Genomic DNA, 22,470 nt, shown 5'->3' with positions numbered 1-22,470 from the left:
TCATGGTCCAGATGACACACACGCACAACCCACACACACACACACACACACACACACACACAGATAGATCTAGGTCACAGCTGTTCACTACAATATTTCTGTTTTCACTTCCTCTGGAAAACCATCACATTCATCTTTCTCTTCTTCTCTTCTGTCATCCAGTTTTCTCTTTCACATCAGAAGTACTAATACACACTTTGATAATACTCCACTATGAGTAAAAGTACTCTGGTAATACTCTACTATGAGTAAAGATACCAAATACACACTCTGGTAATACTTCACTATGGGTAAAAGTACCAAATACACACTCTGGTAATACTCCACTATGAGTAAAAGTACTAATACACACTCTGGTAATACTCCACTATGAGTAAAAGTACTAATACACACTCTGGTAATACATCAGTTGGAGTAAAAGTACTAATACACACTGGTAATACTCCACTATGAGTAAAAGTACTTATACTCCACTATGAGTAAAATGTGGGAATATCATGTAGAAGTTTACTGTTGACAGTGATGACATCATCTCTCTGAATCTTCATCGTTCTCAAGGTGCTGGTCGTAATGGCTACACCAATGCAGTGGATGGGGAGGAGGCAGGAGGTGACGGTGAGGAAGAGGAGGAGGGAGGAGAGGGGGGTGAAGGAGAAGGAGGAGCCGAGGAGAGGGACGCAGAATGGGATGAGGAGCTGGATGGAGATGACGGGGGAGGAGTCAGGATGACGAGAACCGACACCCTTCACTCCACCACAAGTTCAACCGGGACGCAACGGAGGAGAGGACAGCACGCCAAGAAACAGGTGAGACAGCAAGAAACAGGTGAGACAGCAAGAAACAGGTGAGACAGCACGCCAAGAAACAGGTGAGACAGCATGCCAAGAAACAGGTGAGACAGCACGCCAAGAAAAAGGTGAGACAGCAAGAAACAGGTGAGACAGCACGCCAAGAAACAGGTGAGACAGCATGCCAAGAAACAGGTGAGACAGCACAAAACAGGTGAGACAGCACGCCAAGAAACAGGTGGTGATGATGACGGTGATGATGGTGATGATGATGTGGTCCCTCTTCCTCTTCAGGTCCAGGGCAGTAATCAGGTCCAGCGAGCTCCCAGGGCCTTATACTGTCTGAAACTCAACAATCCAATCAGACGAGCTGCCCTCTCCATCGTCGAGTGGAAGTATCCTCACTCTGGTGCTCTCTAGTTCCCTACAGCATAACTCTGGTGCTCTCTAGTTCCCTATGACGTAGCTCTGGTGCTCTCTAGTTTCCTACAGCGTAACTCTAGTGCTCTCTAGTTCCCTACGGCGTAACTTCAGTGCTCTCTAGTTCCCTATGCCGTAACTCCCATGCTCTCTTGTTCCCTACGGTGTAATTTCAGTGCTCTCTAGTTCCCTACAGCGTAACTCTAGTGCTCTCTAGTTCCCTACAGCGTAACTCAGGTGCTCTCTAATTCCCTACGCCGTAACACTGGTTCTCTAGTTCCCTATGGCGTAACTTCAGTGCTCTCTAGTTCCCTATGCCGTAACTCACATGCTCTCTTGTTCCCTACGGTGTAATTTCAGTGCTCTCTAGTTCCCTATAGCGTAACTCATGTGCTCTCTAGTTCCCTACGGCGTGAATCTGGTGCTCTCTAGTTCCCTACAACGTAATTTCAGTGCTTTCTAGTTCCCTACGGCGTAACTTCAGTGCTCTCTAGTTCCCTACGGCATAACTCAGGTGCTCTCTAGTTCCCTACGGCATAAGTTCAGTGCTCTCTAATTCCCTACGCCGTAACACTGGTTCTCTAGTTCCCTATGGTGTAACTCTGGTGCTCTCTAGTTCCCTATGGCGTAACTCTGGTGCTCTCTACTTCCCTACGTTGTAACTCAAGTACTCTCTAGTCCCCTACAGCGTAACTTCAGTGCTTTCTAGTTCCCTACAGCATAACTCCAGTGCTTTCTAGTTCCCTACAGCCTAACTCCAGTGCCTTCTAGTTCCCTACGGTGTAACACCGGTGCTCTCTAGTTCTCTACGGTGTAATTCTGGTGCTCTCTAGTTCCCTACGACGTAACAGCAGTGCTCTCTACTTCCTTTGTATAATTAATGTTTTTGTAGTTCCATAGTTCTGTATGTTCTGTTCTGTTTTAAAGTAGTTTGTCCCTGCTGAGCTTCCTTAACTTGCCTCTCAGACCCTTCGATATCTTCATCCTGTTAGCCATTTTTGCTAACTGCGTTGCTCTGGGGGTTTCGAAGCCATTCCCCGAGGACGACTCCAACTCCACCAACCACGACCTGGTGAGATCAGTGCTGAACGGAGGAGGAGCAAGAGAACCTCAGGGTAGACAACGTTCTCTCTCAGATGTTCTACCGTTAAACATTCTACTTAAGGCGTGTTGGTCTGCTCCTCCTGGCCTGCTGTGAAGGTCAGAGGTCATTGGTGAGGATGTGAGATGATTGACAGTTCTCTGATCAGATCTGATCAGCTGAGACGTTTCTGCTCTGATGGTTCAGCTCTCGCTCCTCTAACATTCTCAGTTACACTTCAACGGTCCTCCGTGTTCAGGGAGGCGTTTATATGAAAGTGACGGCTGTGTGTGTGTGTGACAGAGTGTGTGTGTGTGTGTGAGAGAGAGGGTGTGTGTGTGTGTGTGAGTGAGTGTGTGCGACCTGGTAAACCTGAATGTGGAGTATTTTGTGAGTGTTTCAGAGGATTAACCCCTCTGTCATCATCCCTGCTCCACAAACACACATGTTTGTCTTTCTGTACTTGTGAGGACTATGAATCCCTTAACCCAGGAGGAACCAGAGATTGTCTGTGGTCCCCCCCAGACCTGCAGTAAGGACCTGAGAACTTCTGTGTGATCTGAGTGGAACATGTTCTCTGTGTCTCAGGAACAAGTGGAGTACGTGTTCCTCATCATCTTCACCATCGAGACCTTCCTGAAGATCCTGGCTTATGGTCTGGTGATGCACCCCAGCTCCTACATCCGCAACGGCTGGAACCTGCTGGACTTCGTCATCGTCATCGTCGGGTGAGAAAACATCAGAACTGGCAGAGTTCTCTGTTTGTGTGTTGGTTCTGTTTTGGTGTTGGTTCTGTTTGGAGGCTGGATCCGTCTTCAGACCGCGTGGTCTGTCATAAGAGGCTGGTTGCCAGTTCTCTCTGTAGATCGTGGATCTCTATTTAAATCCAGGTTTCTCTTTAGTCCTTGTTTTTTTCTTCAGACCCTGGCTCTCTGTCCAGCCCCGGGTCTGTGTTCCTGTCCCCAGCTGCCCTCCCGGTTCAGAGTCTCGGTTCAGTAAACCCAATTTGCAGCTTCCTGTCGTGGTCAGCGGAGGAAGAACCCTGCAGCAACGTCACAGTTTAACTCCTTTTAGTGTTTCTGTGACGGCTGAGTGTGATCCTAAACTCTGTATCCTCCCTCCTATAGTCAGGATCACAGTCTGGCTCTGGCTCTGGGTCTGGGTCTCTGTCTAGCTCTGGCTCTGGCTCTGGCTCTGGCTCTGGGTCTAGCTCTGGCTCTGGCTCTGGCTCTGGCTCTAGCTCTGGCTCTGGCTCTAGCTCTGGGTCGGTTGTTGCCGGAACAAACTGAATACCATCAGATATGAAACGTTGGGAAGGGAGCGTCACCTGCTGAGGTCACATGAGTCCTGCAGGTTCTGAGCTAGTCCTGCGTGCTGGTTTGTGTCCTCGCTGCAGGACGGTGGCGTGACTACTCAGGACGACCTCGAGGCCATGATGATGAAGCCTGTTGTCATGGTAACGCTGCCCGAGGACGCCCTGTTCCACTTTACAGTCAGAGATGGTAATACTAAGAGGCTGCTGTATGTGGGACATGCAGGGTCTCTCTGAGGAGTTCAGGGTCTGGTCTTTGTGTCGGTGATTTCATCTGAGGAAGAAAGTAAACCTGCTGGAAGCTAAAGGCTATGAATGCTAATAGTACATCATGATCCATCCAACAGCTGTAGCGATTTCCCAAGTGGTCCAGACTTGAAATATCTGCTAGCAGAGCTGCTAAACATATGTCCTTAGACATTCCTGGACCCATGTGGGTCCGCGTGGGTTTACCAACCTATTTAACTGTGCTCTCCTATTTTCTTGTATAGTCGCTGAAGGCCGATGTACTGAAAAATTGCCACTAAATATAATCTAATAATAAATAAAGTGAGGACGAAGGTGAAAGTGAAATTAAAGGGCATCTTTGAGATTGCAACAATAAAGTAGTTAACCAATTAGAATATCAGATTTTCTTAATAACTTCAATAGTTTTGTGTAAATCTACACATCAATATAAATCGTAAATGGCTGACTCCGTGTTTTGGGCGTTCCACAGGGCTCAATACTTGCCCTACTCCTCTTCTTTATTTGTTCTGTTTTCAAGAGAAGTCAAGCGTTTTTTTTACCTTCAAACTGCGTTTTTAATTTGGATCTTAAACTTGGTGTTGTTGTTTGTGCAGGTTGTTCAGCGTCGTATTGGAGACGATGACTCATAAATCCGGTGAGGTGGCGACCACGCATCACGTCCCGGGGAAACCTGGAGGACTGGACGTCAAAGCTCTGAGAGCCTTCAGAGTCCTGAGGCCCCTCAGACTGGTTTCTGGAGTCCCTAGTGAGTTCCCTGTGTGTGTGTGTGTGTGTGTGTGTGTGTTTATGTGTCTGTGTATGTATGTGTGTGTGTGTGTATGTGTGTGTGAATGTGTGTATGTGTGTGTGTGTATGTGTGTGTGTATGTATGTGTGTGTGTGTGTGTGTGTGTGTGTATGTGTGTGTGAATGTGTGTATGTGTGTGTATGTGTGTATGTATGTATGTGTGTGTGTATGTATGTATGTGTGTGTGTGTGTGTGTATGTGTGTGTGAATGTGTGTATGTGTGTGTGTGTGTATGTGTATGTATGTGTGTGTGAATGTGTGTATGTGTGTGTATGTGTGTATGTATGTATGTGTGTGTGTATGTATGTATGTGTGTGTGTGTGTGTGAATGTGTGTGTGTGTATGTGTGTATGTATGTGTATGTGTGTATGTGTGTGTGTGTATGTGTGTATGTATGTGTGTGTGTGTGTGTGTGTGTGTGTGTGTGTGTGTGTGTGTGTGTGTGTGTGTGTGTGTGTGAATGTGTGTATGTGTGTGTGTGTGTGTGTGTGTGTATGTGTATGTATGTATGTGTGTGTGAATGTGTGTATGTGTGTGTGTGTATGTGTGTATGTATATGAAGGTAAATCGATGTCAAAACACTTAGAAAGACGCGCAGCAGCGTGTGTGTGAACGCATGGTTATTTGTTATGCGTGCGTGCGTGCGTGCGTTGTCGTGCGCAGGTTGTATGTCACGCGTAACAAGAAGCGGCGTACATATGAAGCAGCGTGCGCACGTCTGTCTGTCACTGTTTGACAAATGTTGTTACGCGTTCACACGCACGTGCGGTCGCAGATTCTGATGCTGCGCGGCCGGAATTGATCTGCTGTGCGCAACTACTCCGCGTAACTTGAACGCGTAATGTAGTTGGCCTGTTCATTTCAGTCAACCAGGGGAGGCAACTACATTACACGCTCATGTTACGCGGAGTAGTTGCGCACAGCAGTCAATTCCGGCCGCGCAGCATCAGAATCGGCGACCGCACGTGCGTGTGAACGCGTAACAACATTTGTCAAACAGTGACAGACAGACGTGCGCACGCTGCTTCATATGTACGCCGCTTCTTGTTACGCGTGACAGAGTCTGCGCACGTCGTTTCCGCGTACATGTGAGCGCCTGACAAAAATGTTCAATTATCTTCATGCGAGCGTTAATGCGTGCGTTCGCTAAAAAACGCATGAATGTTACGCGTAGTTACTCCGCGTAATGTGATCACAGGCGTGCAGCAGCCATCACGCGTGAACGTGCGCGTGAACGCGTGACCATTATAAGTCAATGAGGAAACTACATTACACGTCAGGCGCTGTGTGCTGCACAGGCGTCAAAGCACGCGGGTGTGACGCGTTCAGTTGATAGTTGCGCAAGTAATATGAAACGATTCTGACGCCATAGTATGTATGTGTGTATGTGTGTGTGTGTGTGTGTGTGTGTGTGTCTGTGTGTGTTTATTTGTCTGTGTGTGTATGTGTGTGTGTATGTGTGTATGTATGTGTGTATGTATGTGTGTGTGTGTGTGTGTGTGTGTGTCTGTGTGTGTGTGTGTTTATGTGTCTGTGTGTGTATGTGTGTGTGTATGTGTGTATGTATGTGTGTGTGTGTGTGTGTGTGTGTGTGTGTGTGTGTGTGTGTGTGTGTGTGTGTGTGTGTGTGTGTGTGTGTTAACCATTGCGTGTCCTCCAGGTCTTCAGATCGTGTTGAACTCCATCATGAAGGCGATGGTTCCTCTGCTCCACATCGCTCTGCTGGTCCTCTTCGTCATCATCATCTACGCCATCATCGGTCTGGAGCTCTTCATCGGACGGATGCACAAGACCTGCTACTACAGAGAGACAGGTACCTGAACGCACCACGAATACCAGCAGATAGGGAGTAATACTACATGTAATAATAAGGCAATATTTCATTTATTGAGTCATAGAGCAAACTGCTAGAATAACTTAAATACTAGCTAGGACAGTAATATCTATATAGTAGTATATACACAGTACTAGCACAGGAAGTACTATCCAGATAGCTTGTGGTTCACAGTAAGACGAGTACTAGAGTAGTACCTCCAAGTAAGCAGAGTACTAGAATAGTACCTCTAGGTAAGCAGAGTATTAGAGTAGCACCTCCAAGTAAGCAGAGTATTAGAGTAGTACCTCAAAGTAAGTAGAGCACTAGAGTAGTACCTCTATGTTCCAGATAACTACGTGGAGGACGACCCTGTGCCGTGTGCCTTCGCCGGTCATGGCCGCCAGTGTGCCATTAACGGGACGGAGTGCCGGGGCCGGTGGGACGGACCCAACGGGGGGATCACCAACTTTGACAACTTCTTCTTCGCCATGTTGACCGTCTTCCAGTGCATCACCATGGAGGGCTGGACAGACGTCCTCTACTGGGTACGGGATGCGGTGGAGATGAGGTGGAGACGTGGTAGAGACACGTTGGAGACGCGTTGGAGACGTGGACTCACTTCTTCTTCTTCTGTGGTGTGTGCAGATGAACGACGCCATCGGCTTCGAGCTGCCGTGGGTTTACTTTGTCAGCCTGGTGATCTTCGGCTCGTTCTTCGTGCTCAACCTGGTCCTGGGAGTCCTCAGCGGGTTGGTTCTCTAGACGTTCTCTAGACGTTCTCTAGACATTCTCTAGAGGTTCCAGGTCCACAGGTGAGTGTGTGTTGGTCGGAGGTATAACGTGGACGTTGTGTGGACGTTGCAGAGAGTTCAGTAAGGAGAGGGAGAAGGCGAAGGCCCGCGGAGACTTCCAGAAGCTGAGGGAGAAGCAGCAGATGGAGGAGGACCTGTGTGGGTACATGGACTGGATCACGCAGGCTGAGGATATGGACGACCTGGACGAGCACGGGAACCCACGTAAGTGTGTGTGTGTGTGTATGTGTGTGTGTGTGTGTTAACACAAGTTAATGTGTGTTAATTAGGCAGATTCACTTTAATTGGCTCTGTTAGTGAACTGGCATCAATGAATGAAAACAATTAAGACGACATCATCACTCAACGATGCAGAAACAGATCTCAGATCAGCTCTCAATGGAAAGTAAATTTACGAGAGCTTTATTGGGCGAGAGAGGCAAGAGTGGATCTCAGGAGGCGGGATTTAACATTTGATTTGACCAGCTTCTCTCCTCTGATTGGTTGATGGATGGATGTCATGTTTTACAGAAAGAAAACAAATATTTGATTTTATTGTAAAAATAGGAAGAAATTGATGTTTTGTTTTTGCCAATATGAGCTCGGCTGTGTTTGGGTCTGATGATGATGCTTTTCCTCTTCAGTGTAATATTTATATTTAATCTATGAATGTCTTAATGAATGTGTGTGATGTGTCAGGTCCGTCTCTTGGAGATCTGTCAGATAAGAAGAGAGGGAAGTTTGGATGGTTCAGTCACTCCAACGACACACATGGTGAAACCTGCTTCCTTCTTCTTGGAAATACTATGTGTATACGTGTATATATATGTATTTGTATATATGTATACTCTCTGTGTGAGCCTCAGATGTGTTCATGTGTTTGCTTCTCCTTCAGTCTAAATGTAGAAAGAGGATCTGGGTCTCGGTCTGACCTGTTTTAGTCTCCCTGTCACTTCAGCTGACTTCAGGCCAGATTGACTTGCCTCCATTTAAAGAGAGTAACGCTGATCAAATGTAAAACACACACACAAAGACAGTCAATGAAGACGGTTTCAACAGTTCAGATCCGTTCTCACTGCCATTCAAAGACCAGCATTTGGTCCGTGGCCCTCCACGTCAGCCTCAAGTCCCCCTTTATCAAGAGAGGTACAAGTCCACGTATGGACAGTCTGTAATGGTTTTGTTTAATTTCTTCCTGTTTTATTCTTAAGTTCTCTGCCTCTGGTGTCATGTGTTTGTTTGACTACCTATCTCCTTGTTGGAAAGACACAATTAAATATACCAGACATGAGGGCTGGAAACCAGTTGGGCAGACATGAGGGAGGCTGGAAACCAAGTGGGCAGACATGAAGGTGGGCTTGAAACCAGGTGGGCAGACATGAGGGAGGCTGGAAACCAGTTGGGCAGACATGAAGGTGGGCTGGAAACCAGGTGGGAAGACATGAGGGAGGGCTGGAAACCAAGTGGGCAGACATGAAGGTGGGCTGGAAACCAGGTGGGCAGACATGAGGGAGTGCTGGAAACCAGTTGGGCAGACATGAAGGAGGGCTGGAAACCAGGTGGGCAGACATGAAGGTGAGCTGGAAACCAGGTGGGCAGACATGAGGGAAGGCTGGAAACCAGGTGGGCAGATATGAAGGTGGGCTGGAAACCAGGTGGGCAGACATGAAGGTAGGCAGACATGAGGGTGGGCTGGAAACCACGGGGGCAGACATGAGGGTGGGCTGGAAACCAGGTGGGCAGACATGAGGGAAGGCTGGAAACCAGGTGGGAAGATATGAAGGTGGGCTGGAAACCAGGTGGGCAGACATGAGGGTGGGCTGGAAACCACGTGGGCAGACATGAGGGTGGGCTGGAAACCATGGGGGCAGACATGAGGGTGGGCTGGAAACCAGGTGGGCAGACATGAGGGTGGGCTGGAAACCAGGTGTCTGATTAACTGTCTGTGTTTCTGTCTGTTTCTCAGCGAGTCTTCCTGCCAGTGAAACAGGATCTGAAAACACAGAAAACATCGAAGAGGAACACACCAACTGCTGCCAGTCCTGCTGGTAACACACACACACACTCACTCACACACTTACTCACACACACTGACACAAACACTCACACAAACACACTCACACAAACACACACACACACACTCTCTGACACAAACACTCACATAAACACACACACACACACTGACAAAAAACACACAATGTTCATTGAACACAACACACCATGATGACATCACCGTTCATGTGTGGACCAGCAACAAACCAACTTTGTGTCCTTTCAGCTCCCGGATGATGAAGATCAGCTGCTGGTGAGTTCACTGACCATCAGACATTTCCCCTCCTCCCACTGCGCCCGTCTGACTCTTCCTCTCCGTCAGTCGGACGCTGCGTCGCTGGAACCGAGTGTGTCGTAGAAACTGTCGCACAGCCGTCAAGTCGGTGACGTTCTATTGGCTGGTTCTGCTGCTCGTCTTCCTCAACACTTCGCTCAGCGCCTCGGAGCACTACAACCAACCTGATTGGCTCACGCAGGTCCAAGGTGACAACGCATCATCATCACAGTTACTGTCGGAGTACTTAAGTAGTACTACCACAGTGTAGAAATACTAGTAAAAGCCATGATGCAAAATCATATGATATTATTGTATTATAATTATTGATGCTTTCATGTCTCATATATTTATTTAATTATACTATACTTAAAAACTTAAAAACAGATAACTAAATATCTTAAACAAATAATAGTATGAACTTATTATATTAAAATAATAGTAATATAATATAAATATTATATTATTATTAATATTATTACAATATTATACAGTATATAATATACTATAGTTTATAATTATTATCTGATATCATATGATATGTTGCGCTTTTAATAGTATAATATAAATATATCAATTATATCAATAATAATATAATATTTATTCAAATTGTATTCAATTTAAAAATTATCATTCTGGCTGGTTAGTAGATTAACCTGGGATCGGTTTAACCTGGGATCTGTCTAACCGGGATCAGATTAACCTTGGATAAATTTAACCGGGGATCAGATTAACCGGGGATCAGATTAACCTGGTATCAGATTAACCAGGGATCAGATTAACCTGGGGGCGTGGCCTCGTCTCCGTGTTGCAGACATCGCCAACAAGGTGCTGCTGTCTCTGTTCACCGTGGAGATGCTGCTGAAGATGTACAGTCTGGGTCTGGCTCACTACTTCGTGGCATTCTTCAACCGCTTCGACTGCTTCGTGGTGTGTGGCGGCATCATGGAGACCATCCTGGTGGAGCTGGGCATCATGCCGCCGCTCGGCATCTCCGTGCTGCGCTGCGTCCGCCTGCTGAGGATCTTCAAGGTCACACGGTCAGGAAACACGCTCTGATGTCATGCTCTGATGTCATGCTCTGATGTCATGCTCTGATTTCACGCTCTGATGTCATGCTCTGATGTCATGCTCTGATGTCATGCTCTGATGTTACTCTCTGTCTGCTCAGCCATTGGACGGCTCTGTCCAACCTGGTGGCGTCCCTGCTGAACTCCATGAAGTCCATCGCCTCGCTGCTGCTGCTGCTCTTCCTCTTCCTCATCATCTTCGCTCTGCTCGGCATGCAGCTGTTTGGAGGGAAGTTCAACTTCGACGAGACGCAAACCAAACGCAGCACCTTCGACGCCTTCCCCCAGGCGCTGCTCACCTGCTTCCAGGTAACATGGTGGTCCCGTGGTCCCCTTGTTCCGTGGTCCCGTGGTCCCGTTGTTCCGTGGTCCCGTGGTCCTGATCCTGGTGTTAGTCTGGTGTTGATCCTTGTGTTGGTCCTGGTGTTGATCCTGGTGTTGATCCTGGTGTTGGTCCTGGTGTTGATCCTGTTGTTGATCCTGGTGTTGGTCCTGGTATTGGTCCTGGTGTTGGTCTGGTGTTGATCCTGGTGTTGGTACTGGTCCTAGTGTATGTCCTGGTGTTGGTCTGGTGTGATCCTGGTGTATGTCCTGGTGTTTATCCTGGTGTTGGTCCTGTGTATGTCCTGGTATTGGTCTGGTGTTGGTCCTGGTGTTGGTCCTGGTGCTGGTCCTGGTGCTGGTCCTGGTGTATGTCCTGGTGTTTGTCCTGGTGTTGGTCCTGGTCCTAATGTATGTCCTGGTGTTGGTCTGGTGTGATCCTGGTGTATGTCCTGGTGTTTGTCCTGGTGTTGGTCCTGTGTATGTCCCGGTGTTGGTCTGGTGCTGATCCTAGTGTATGTACTGGTGCTGGTCCTGGTGTATGTCCTGATGTTGGTCCTGGTGCTGGTCCTGGTGTTGATCCTCATGCTGGACCTGGTGTTGGTCCTGGTGCTGGTTCTGGTGCTGATCCTGGTGCTGGTCCTTGTGCTAATCCTGGTGTTGGCCCTGGTGCTGGTCTGGTGTTTCCAGATCCTGACGGGCGAGGACTGGAACATGGTGATGTATGACGGCATCATGGCGTACGGCGGGCCCGTGTTCCCGGGGATGATTGTGTGCGTTTACTTTGTCATCCTCTTCATCTGTGGTAACTGTATCCTCCAGGGGGCGTGGCCTGCTAGCCCTCACACCATGATTGGACGTTGGGCAGTTAGTCATGTGACTTTAAACTCGTTAGTGAAGCAGAAATTAAATAACATCAACATAAAGAAAAACGGCAATGTTGTCCAGGTAGTGTTTCCTGTTTCCTGTTTCCTGTCCTTAACGGGTCAGACATTCTGCTGAACGTCTTCTTGGCCATCGCCGTGGACAACCTGGCCGGAGGAGATGGAGACGACAAGAAAGAGTGAGTGAAAGGAGGAGTAAAGGAGGAGATGCGAGGAGGAGCTGACTACTTCCTGTTGACTACTTCCTGTTGTGTGTCCAGTAAGAAGACAGAAGGAGCTGAGGAGGTGGAGAAGGAGCTGGAGGGGGAGGAAGAGGCAGGAGAAGAGCCAGCAGAAGAAGACGTGAAGGTGAGGATGGAGGTCTGATGAGGATGGAGGTCTGATGAGGATGGTGGTCTGATGGAGGTTTGTCTCTGCAGGTGGACATAGACGAAGACACGGAGTACGAGGAGGAGGAGGAGCCTCCTGAAGGAGTTGACGGTCCGCTTACATTTTATAATTAAAGATGGATGTAAAAATATTATTACATCATCATGGTTTTTTTTATAATAAAAGGTTGTAAATTAGTTATATCCTCCTCCTCTTCTTCTTCTTCTTCCTCCTCTCTCCTCCTCCTCCTCCTCCTCCGCTCTCTTCCGCCTGTCAGAAGTCCAGTTAAAGATGGCTGACCTGGCTCCTCCTAAGGAGAAGATCCTTCCAATCCCAGAAGGCAGTGCGTTCTTCTGTCTGAGCAACACCAACCCGTAAGTGTAATCCATACTGTTAGCGGTGACCTCGTCTATGCTCTTCATGGTCAACCACAGCTGGTTGCTAGGCAATGGTAACAGGAAGTCCTCTGTGGACCAGACCGTCTCATTTCAGAGGGCACTCGGTTCGGCCTTCATGGTCTAAACAGGGACACAACCAGTAAGTCCTCCTGCCTGCCTGACTGTCTGTCTGTCTGTCGGTCTGCCTGTCTGTCTGTCTGCAGGATACGGGTGGCCTGTCACACTCTGATCCACCACCACATCTTCACCAACCTCATCCTCGTCTTCATCATCCTCAGCAGCTGCTCATTGGCTGCAGAGGATCCAATCAGAGCCCACTCCTTCAGGAACAATGTGAGTCTCATCTGTTTTTAATCTTTATATGTTTATTTATTTAAACTCTTTAACACAACAACCTCCTCTGCATGGATCATTATTATCATTATTATCATTGTTAATATTATTCTTATTCTTATTCATATTATGTTAAGTATTATTATTATTATTATTATTAATAATAATATCATTATTATTGGTTTTAGTATTATTAATGTTATTATTATTATTATGGTATGTATGTCAGCGCTGCGGTCAGCTGTTGATCTGATAAGTTTCATCACTAACGTTAAAATCACACGTAGTTACCTCATTAGCATTGATGCTAAGCTATCGATGACAGGAAGTCCAAACGTATGTGATAGACATTATCAGAGCTGATGTCCGATGTCCTGGTGATGTCATTGACACGCCTCTGTGCTTTGAACTGGGGGGGGGGGGGGGGGGGGGGGGCGGGGCTTAAGCTGATTACACAGCAGAAGTGGGTCAGTGACTAAACCTGGTCAAAGAGGAAAACTGATGGAGAGAAAATCACCAGTTTACTGTCTGACACACACACACTCTCACACGTCACATACACACTCACATACTCAAACATACACACACACACACACACACACACATACACACACACAAACACAAACACACACACACATACAAACTGTGCAGCAGCTGGCTTCATGCAAGACATAGCAATTAGCAGCAGCTGACGAAATAAATGACTGCTAACATACAACGGGCACACACACACAGGATGTTAACCCTGTATGAGCCTCCGTTCTGGATTAAAAACCTCTGGATTTCTACACGAGTGAACAAGATTATGTCATCATCATCTTTCACACCTGAGCTCGTGGGTCTACTGGACCGGGTTCGTCTGGTGGTCCAGATCACTGGAGTTCAGTTCTCTTCAGGTGAGGGATCCGACCCAAACATAGGAAGGGAACCAAAAAAACATTGTGCATTGCAATGCATTGTGGGTTAAAATTCAGTGAGTCATTTATCTGATCACTTGTGACCTTTTGACTTGAAAGTTGTCAAAGTTCAGGACTGGAACACGATGTTTGGGACTTCTGTGAGTCGACTTTGGAGTCAACTGTCTCAACTTGGGACTTGCCCTTCTTGACTTGGGGTTTGTTGGTCTTAAGTTTCTGTGTCGATTTGGGACTTGCACTCAGTCATGATGACTTACCTGAGCTAACTTGGGACATACCTGTCTTAATATAGAATCTATTGATCTTGACTTGAGACTTGTTGGCCTTGGGACCTAAACGGTCTTCTCCACTTGGGCCTTGACCTTCTTGACTTTTTTTTTTTGGTCTTGACTTGTTAATCCAATCTTGATTTATCTTGACTTCAGACTTTCCTGTGGTGACTGGGAAAGTATCTGTCTCATCTTGGGATGTGATGGTCTTCTAATGGGACCCACCTGTCTGGACTTGGTCTTGTATAAGGCATGTCCCAAGTCAAGACCAAAAGCTCTGAGGTTGTAAACCTTCACAAAGTTAAATCAGGAATGTTCACATTAAGAAGAGAAAGTCCAGACCGATCTCTGTGTCCCTCCTCTGTAGGTCTGTCCGTCTGTAGGACGGTATGAAGACGGACAGACTCCGCCAACATTCTTCCCTCTCTGCATTTAAAGGAACGGGGTTTTGGAGTAAAACGTGTGATGTGTGTCTTGATTCTGTATTCTGTGTTTGTCTGTAGATTCTGGGTTATGCCGACTACGCGTTCACCTCCATCTTCACCGTGGAGATTCTGTTTAAGGTAAAGACCCCTCCGTCAGGATCCCGTGTGTTCTTCTTCTCTTGCTCTGATGCTGACGTGGTCTCTCCGGTACAGATGGCGGTCCACGGAGCGTTCCTCCACCAGGGCTCCTTCTGCAGGAACTGGTTCAACTTGTTGGATCTGCTGGTCGTCAGTGTCTCACTGGTCTCCTTCTTCCTTCAGTCAGTATCATTAGTGTGGCTAGCTAATATTAGCAGCCATGCTAACATTAACAGCCATGCTAAAATTAGCAGCCATGCTAGCCGAGTAGAAACAGTTCAGAGGTCGTTTGATTTGCACTCGTGGTTTTCTTTCACCAGACAAAAAATGTGGAGATAATGGTAATGTATAAATCGAAAAACAAATTAAAAATCACAAAAGTAAACAACAACATCACAACTAAACACTGGCCCATGACAAATTCATTTTTGCACTTATGATGTTTGTCAGATTATAAGATAATTTTCTTCAAGTCCAGAAAGTAAAACAGAGATACTCGATTAGATTTTACATCAATACAAACGCTGATGGATGATTTTGAAAAACACTATAGTCAAAAGAATTCCATGTATAACCATAAAACTACTGAGTGAGTGAAAACAAAAATAGGTCAGTTAGGAATTGAAGTACATAGATATTCATAAAGATCATGAGCTTTTTGAGTTTTATGCAACTTTCTATATCTTCTCTACAGTATTATCCTGTTTAGTATGCAGCAAATACAGGCAGTGGTTTTATGAAACCACATTTCAAACGAGGGTTTGTTGTGGCCATATGTCACTTATTTGCAGGATTCTTTTCTCCTTTGGGTTTTAAATTGTATTTATTTGTCAACAGAAAGTTGTATTGAATTGGCCTGCTGATCACTTTATGATGTGCTGCCCTCTGCTGGCACAGAACAACAGCTACAACCCTTCACAGGAAGTAAACAGCAGATTGACTCACTGTGCCGGTCTTGGTCTACAGCTCCAGTGCCATCTCGGTGGTGAAGATCCTCAGAGTCCTCCGGGTCCTCAGACCTCTGAGGGCCATCAACAGAGCCAAAGGACTGAAGGTAACAGTCCGCTCCCATTGGTTGATATCTGCTGTATCTGTAGCTGTTTTCTTCCGAGCTGTTGGACCAATCACAGAGCGGCATTCAACAAGTAGAGCAGCCAATCAGAGAATTAGAATGAATGTTCTGATTATTCATCTCCTACAGTTCTGTTTTTAAAGTCAACGAAGATAGACCAGCAGATGGTTCATCTCAGACCAGGGGCCCGTTGCACAAAACTAGGATAAGGGATTAAGCCGGGATATCTTGGTTATGCTGGTTCAACTTATCCTTGATCCGGTTGCACAAAAGTGGGATAGGGGGGCAGTAGGATATGTTATGGTGTAAGTTACCATGGAGATTTATTCTGTGGAGTTAGCCTGCTCCAGACCAGGCTAAGTTCCAGGATCTATTTAATCTCATCCCTTATCTCAGTCAGCAGTCACCACAAACGGAAAGCAATAGTTATTCCACTGCCCACTACACATTGTTATCACATATAGCTAGACCCACTGTCATTATTTAAACATTTGTGATCATTCATTTCAATCATTTTGGATAAATTACGATTTTAGATGATGTTGCTATCATTAGGTAATTTACAGGTTCCCATAGACTATAAGGCTATATATATAAAATGACGGAAAATTAGAGCCACAGAGAAAAAATAAAAATTCACAGACTTCGAGAATAAAGTCATACATTTACGAGAATAAAGTCATAATATTGTAACCCGTTGTTTTAGAGGAGTATTAAAGTATGTTTTGATGACATTCCTAGAGAAAAATCTGCATTTTGTTCTCATATTATTCCTTCAGTGAATGTACCGGTATATGATCTTTCGTTGGTTAGGGTTAGGGTTAGAGTTTAGGTTAGGTAAGGGAGTCGTGAGCGCGCACCTATCCAGGATTGGTTTCACCTGGCTTGATGAATCCATGTCTGCTCATCCTGGCTTGTATTGGTCTTTGTGCAACCAATTAAGCCTGGACGCTATTGTTTTGGATCGATTGAGCTCAGCTCAGTCACTTATCCTGGATGTCTTAATCCTAGTTTTGTGCAACGGGCCCCAGATGTCTGGACCGGCACTTAGTCAGGACCAGCAGTAAATCAGGACCAGCAGCTAGTCAGGACCAGCAGTAAATCAGGACTAGCAGTTAGTCATGACGAATGTTGAGCATTCTGATCACAGGTCAGAATATTCAAACGTGTGTGTGTGTGTGTGTGTGTGTGTGTGTGTGTGTGTGTGTGTGTGTGTGTGCGTGTGTGTGACAGCATGTGGTCCAATGTGTGTTCGTGGCCATCAGGACGATTGGGAACATCATGATCGTCACAACGCTGCTGCAGTTCATGTTCGCCTGCATCGGAGTCCAACTGTTCAAGGTGAGAACGAGTTTGTACTCCTACTTCTTTCACAAGGGAAGGATACTGTTTATATATATAAATATATATATATATATATATATATATATATATATATATATATTTTTAATTAAAGTTCACGTGTCAAAGTTTTAAACAATTTCCTGTTCCTGTTTTAGGGTAAATTCTACCGCTGCACAGACGAAGCCAAACACACTCCTGAACAGTGCAAGTAAGACCTAGTCCTGCAGACCAGAGATCAGCTTCTGCTGAAGTCATGCTGATGTCAAAAGTGTCTCTCTGTCTCTGTCCCTCTGCCTTTCTGTCTCTCGGTCTGCGTGTCCCAGGGGGACATTTGTGGTCTACAAAGACGGGGACGTGAACCACCCGATGGTCCGGGAGAGACTCTGGCAGAACAGTGACTTCAACTTCGACAACGTGCTGATGGGGATGATGGCGCTCTTCACCGTGTCCACATTTGAGGGCTGGCCGGCGTGAGTCCTCCACCAGACCTGATCCACGTCACAAGACGGTGGAGCAGGTCACAGTACCCCGGTCTCAGCAGTACTGCAGTATAAATACTCCAGTGAAGTAGTCAGGACCAGCACTTAGTCAGGACCAGCAGTTAGTCAGGACCAGAACTTAGTCAGGACCAGCACTTAGTCAGGACCGGCAGTTAGTCAGGCCCAGCACTTAGTCAGGACCAGCAGTTAGTCCGGACCTGCAGTTAGTCAGGACCAGAACTTAGTCAGGACCGGCACTTAGTCAGGACCAGCAGTTAATCAGGACCGGCAGTTAGTCAGGACCAGCAGTTAGTCAGGACCAGCAGTTAGTCAGGACCAGCAGTTAGTCACGACCGGCAGTTAATCAGGATTGATGTTGAGCGTTCTGATCACAGGTCACAATATTTAAACATGTGTGTGTGTGTGTGTGTGTGTGTGTGGGGGGGGGGGGGGGGGGGGCAGGCTGCTGTATAAAGCCATCGATGCTAACGGGGAGAACTCGGGACCCATTTACAACTACCGCGTGGAGATCTCCATCTTCTTCATCGTCTACATCATCATCATCGCCTTCTTCATGATGAACATCTTCGTCGGCTTTGTCATCATCACCTTCAGGGAGCAGGGCGAGCAGGAGTACAAGAACTGTGAGCTGGACAAGAACCAGGTAGGGGGTCACATGACCCGGGGCTGGAAGTCCATTCAGTGTGACCTCACCAGCCTCAGTGTGTACTTGTACACTCTGCTAGTACTCTCGTACATGTTAACCCCTTCCTGTCCACAGAGACAGTGTGTGGAGTATGCCCTGAAGGCTCAGCCACTGAAACTCTACATCCCAAAGAATCCGGTCCAGTATAAGTTCTGGTCCATCATCAACTCCACGGGATTCGAGTATGTGATGTTTGTGCTCATCCTGCTCAACACCGTCACGCTGGCGGTTCAGGTAAACCTTCTACATTGTGTATTTCTATGATGTGATGGATGTGGACCTGGTCTCTGGACTCTGTGATCTTGTCTTGCAGCACTACGAACAGACCAAACAATTCAGCCACATCATGGACATCCTGAACATGGTCTTCACCGGACTATTCACCTTTGAGATGCTGCTGAAGCTGCTGGCTCTCAGACTCAGGGTGAGGAAAACCAACCCACGTCCTTCCTCTCGGACACCAAGCTCCATTCAAAGCATAGAATTAGAATAGAGTATAAGAGACTCAAAGATACCTAACTAACTAACTAGATAGATACATACATAGATACATAGCTACCTGGATAACAAGATAACATGACACATAGACGCATAGCTACCTAGATACCTGTATACATAGATACATAGATACAAAGATACATAGACACAGAGATACATAGATACAAAGATACACAGATACCTGGATAAATAGATAACTAGATACATAGATAAATAGACACAGAAATACATAGATACATAGACACAGAGATACATAGATACCTGGATAACTAGTTACAGAGATACATAGATACATAGATACCTGGATAACTACATACATAGATACATAGACACATAGATACATAGATACCTGGATAACTAGATACATAGATACCTAGATACATAGTTACAGAGATACATAGATACATAGATACCTGGATAACTAGATACATAGATACCTAGATACATTGTTACAGAGATACATAGATATCTGGATAACTACATACATAGATACATAGACACATAGATACATAAATACCTGGATAACTACATACATAGATACCTAGATAACTACATACATATATACATAGACGCAAAGATGAATAGATACATAGACACATAGATACCTGGATAACTAGATACATAGATTTATAGATACATAGATACTTGGATAACTAGCCACCTACCTTCAATCAATCACACGAACAAATGTGGATTCATCCGCTGCTGAAAGTAGTCCCCAACAACGTCACTATTTCCTGTTTACTGATGAAACGTGTATATATATATATGTATATATAGTGAGTCCATACTTCCTGTCTGAGTGTGATGTCATAGTAGTGACGCCCCGCCTCTCTTCTTCCTGCAGCACTACTTTGTGGATGCATGGAACTCCTTCGACGCCCTGATTGTGGTTGGCAGCGTCGTCGACATCGTGGTCACTGAGTTCAGCGTGAGTACTCGGACAGATGGTCTGGACCAGCATGGAGGTCTCTTGACCAGACCAGGATCTGCTTCATCAGCCAACATGGATGTTTATCAAAGTCTCAGAAAAACAATAACATTCAAGAAAAACAACAAAGAGATCAAATATTTCATTTGAATTCCTCCTTAAAGTCTTTTATTGTAATTACATGTTGTCTGTCCCTCTCCCTACCTATCTCCATCTCTATTTCACCTCCCTGTCTGTCTCTCAGAGTGGCGAGGACAGCTCTCGAGTGTCCATCACCTTCTTCCGTCTGTTTCGTGTGATGCGATTGGTCAAGCTGCTGAGTAAAGGGGAGGGGATTCGTACACTGCTGTGGACTTTCATCAAATCACTGCAGGTCAGGGGGCGGGGCTAACGCCTGGGGTGGGGCTAACACCTGGGGGTGGGGCTTTCCTTCTGGGCTCAGCAGCAGCTGTCTCACCCCCTCCTGTCTGTCTTCAGGCTCTGCCGTATGTGGCTCTGCTCATCGCCATGATCTTCTTTATCTACGCCGTCATTGGAATGCAGGTGAGGTGACGTAGGTGATCCTGCAGGGGGCGTTCTGATTGGAAGATGACTGCTGCTGATCAGTAAATAATGTGAGCGGTGTGTGTGTGTGTGTGTGTGTGTGTCAGACGTTTGGGAAGGTGGCAATGCAGTCTCACACTCAGATCAACAGGAACAACAACTTCCAGACGTTTCCTCAGGCCGTCCTCCTCCTCTTCAGGTCAGAGCAGCCGCCACCGTGCTGCATCATGGGAAATGTAGTCAGGACATCTCTACCTGTTTTTGATCTGTTTCAACAACCTAAAAAACATCTTCAACGTGTAACGTCTGTGTGTGTGTGTGTGTGTGTTTGCAGGTGTGCGACAGGTGAGGCGTGGCAGGAGATCATGCTGGCGAGTCTTCCAGGGAAGCGCTGCGACCCCGAGTCTGACTACGAATCAGGAGAAGAGTTCAGCTGCGGCAGCAACTTCGCCATCGTTTATTTCATCAGCTTCTTCATGTTGTGTGCTTTCCTGGTTAGAACACACACACACACATGGGGAGGACTGTATGAACAGATGTGTGCCCCTCAACATGAATAATAAAATGTGTTTGTGTCCTTCAGATCATTAATCTCTTCGTCGCCGTCATCATGGACAACTTTGACTATCTGACACGTGATTGGTCGATTCTGGGACCACATCATCTGGATGAATTCAAGAGGATATGGTCTGAATACGATCCAGAGGCCAAGTATGTGTGTCCTCCTCCAGAGTCAAACTGCTAGCCTAGCTTAGCACAAAGACTGGAACCAGGGGGAAACTGCTAGCCTAGCTTAGCACAAAGACTGGTTGTTTTCATGTTGTGATGGTTTGCAGTGGTGGAAAGAAAGTAGTACATGTACTCATGTTCTCTACTTTGAGGTACTTCTTTATACTCAAAGTACTGCTCAGATATTAATACATCAATAATATTGATGCAGTTCTATAATAACACTTATATGGGCCATTCTGCATTAAGAATACCTTCACTTTTCATCTAAGTATATTTTATTGTTAATGTCTCTATACGCAAAAATGTGGTACTTTTATTTGTGATGGAGTATTTTTATATGTATTGCTACGTTTACTGAAGGACTTCTTGTTGCATTGTACAATTGGACTTAAGTACTGAATTTGAGAATATGTACTTGTGTCTTCCGGTGTTTATGCTAAGCTAGGCTAGCATTTTCTTCCTGCTATCAGGCGTTTCCTATACAGCACCTTGAAGTTGTAGCTCTGTGGACATATTCTTGTATTTGACTGCATAATAATGAGTGATTGTATTCTCTTCTCCAGGGGTCGGATTAAACACCTGGACGTTGTCGCTCTGCTCAGGAGGATCCAGCCTCCACTGGGTTTTGGGAAACTCTGTCCTCACCGAGTGGCCTGCAAGGTAAAATATGCTGCACTGTATACTGAAGGTATCATACATAATCTATGTCAACATAATGATGATTAGTTCCTGTGGTGTTCCACAGGGCTCTGTTATGGGTCCTCTTCTTTTATTTATATCCGGCTACAAAACTCCCTCCGTCAAATAATGCAAATTCATTTTAAAACATGTCACACAAGTCAGAACAGTTTCTGTATTTCTAATTTGTAGACTAATGTGTGGAACTGAACCTGACCCGGATTCTGTGTGCAGGACTCTGGTGTTGGTTGTTCATGTCCATTGTGAGAAAATTAGTTTCAGATCATTTAAAATATCTGAATCATTGGAATATTTTATTTTCTAAAAAGGACGGACTTTTAGTTAACTTGGTCTTTATAGGGAGCTACGTGTCACATGACATAAAGAAAACAATTCAAGGAAGGTGAGGTCGCTGGAAACGTTTTGAGGATATTAAATATGATGAAATCTATTTGACCTCTGACCTCCAGTAGTTTAGGTGTGATGAAACCTGCTCTTCTTCCTCCCTCAGCGCCTCGTAGCGATGAACATGCCTCTGAACGCCGACGGGATGGTGACCTTTAACGCAACACTCTTCGCTCTGGTTCGCACCGCCCTCAAGATCAAGACCGAAGGTATCTGATTGGTCCACAGGCTGAGCTGTCTGTGATGTCATCAAGACTGTGTGATTACAGAGTTTAAAATATAACATCACATTCGACATCTGCCAGGAGATTATTATTATCATTATTCTTATATTATTATTATTATATATTATTATTATATTATAATTATTGTTTTAATCATTTATATCT

General features: G+C 45.8%; 1 protein-coding gene across 1 annotated transcript in view; it reads left to right on the top strand.

Moving 5' to 3' along the window:
• The window catches only part of cacna1fb (calcium channel, voltage-dependent, L type, alpha 1F subunit), a 31,459-nt gene that overhangs the window by 2,892 nt on the left and 6,097 nt on the right, over positions 1-22,470 (top strand). Inside the window, exons 2-39 of the mRNA XM_084016374.1 lie at positions 559-806; positions 1,083-1,183; positions 2,175-2,280; positions 2,878-3,017; positions 4,444-4,595; positions 6,297-6,449; positions 6,801-6,997; positions 7,098-7,201; positions 7,317-7,468; positions 7,943-8,017; positions 9,210-9,291; positions 9,522-9,548; positions 9,618-9,778; positions 10,384-10,609; positions 10,741-10,948; positions 11,651-11,771; positions 11,951-12,023; positions 12,105-12,192; positions 12,264-12,324; positions 12,491-12,587; positions 12,815-12,944; positions 14,634-14,693; positions 14,769-14,875; positions 15,660-15,747; positions 16,999-17,106; positions 17,265-17,317; positions 17,433-17,579; positions 18,051-18,252; positions 18,370-18,528; positions 18,608-18,718; positions 19,640-19,723; positions 19,968-20,096; positions 20,201-20,266; positions 20,374-20,465; positions 20,601-20,760; positions 20,850-20,977; positions 21,562-21,658; positions 22,188-22,290. Of these exons, the coding sequence (XP_083872500.1) occupies positions 559-806; positions 1,083-1,183; positions 2,175-2,280; positions 2,878-3,017; positions 4,444-4,595; positions 6,297-6,449; positions 6,801-6,997; positions 7,098-7,201; positions 7,317-7,468; positions 7,943-8,017; positions 9,210-9,291; positions 9,522-9,548; positions 9,618-9,778; positions 10,384-10,609; positions 10,741-10,948; positions 11,651-11,771; positions 11,951-12,023; positions 12,105-12,192; positions 12,264-12,324; positions 12,491-12,587; positions 12,815-12,944; positions 14,634-14,693; positions 14,769-14,875; positions 15,660-15,747; positions 16,999-17,106; positions 17,265-17,317; positions 17,433-17,579; positions 18,051-18,252; positions 18,370-18,528; positions 18,608-18,718; positions 19,640-19,723; positions 19,968-20,096; positions 20,201-20,266; positions 20,374-20,465; positions 20,601-20,760; positions 20,850-20,977; positions 21,562-21,658; positions 22,188-22,290 (4,596 nt within the window). The remainder of the gene's footprint in view (positions 1-558; positions 807-1,082; positions 1,184-2,174; positions 2,281-2,877; positions 3,018-4,443; positions 4,596-6,296; positions 6,450-6,800; positions 6,998-7,097; positions 7,202-7,316; positions 7,469-7,942; positions 8,018-9,209; positions 9,292-9,521; positions 9,549-9,617; positions 9,779-10,383; positions 10,610-10,740; positions 10,949-11,650; positions 11,772-11,950; positions 12,024-12,104; positions 12,193-12,263; positions 12,325-12,490; positions 12,588-12,814; positions 12,945-14,633; positions 14,694-14,768; positions 14,876-15,659; positions 15,748-16,998; positions 17,107-17,264; positions 17,318-17,432; positions 17,580-18,050; positions 18,253-18,369; positions 18,529-18,607; positions 18,719-19,639; positions 19,724-19,967; positions 20,097-20,200; positions 20,267-20,373; positions 20,466-20,600; positions 20,761-20,849; positions 20,978-21,561; positions 21,659-22,187; positions 22,291-22,470) is intronic.

Source organism: Eutrigla gurnardus, assembly GCF_963514095.1.
Source record: "Eutrigla gurnardus genome assembly, chromosome: 8".
In the NCBI taxonomy this organism is placed as follows: Eukaryota; Metazoa; Chordata; class Actinopteri; order Perciformes; family Triglidae; genus Eutrigla; species Eutrigla gurnardus.
Note: the sequence above shows the minus strand (reverse complement) of the source record. Positions and strands in the feature narration are given on the sequence as shown.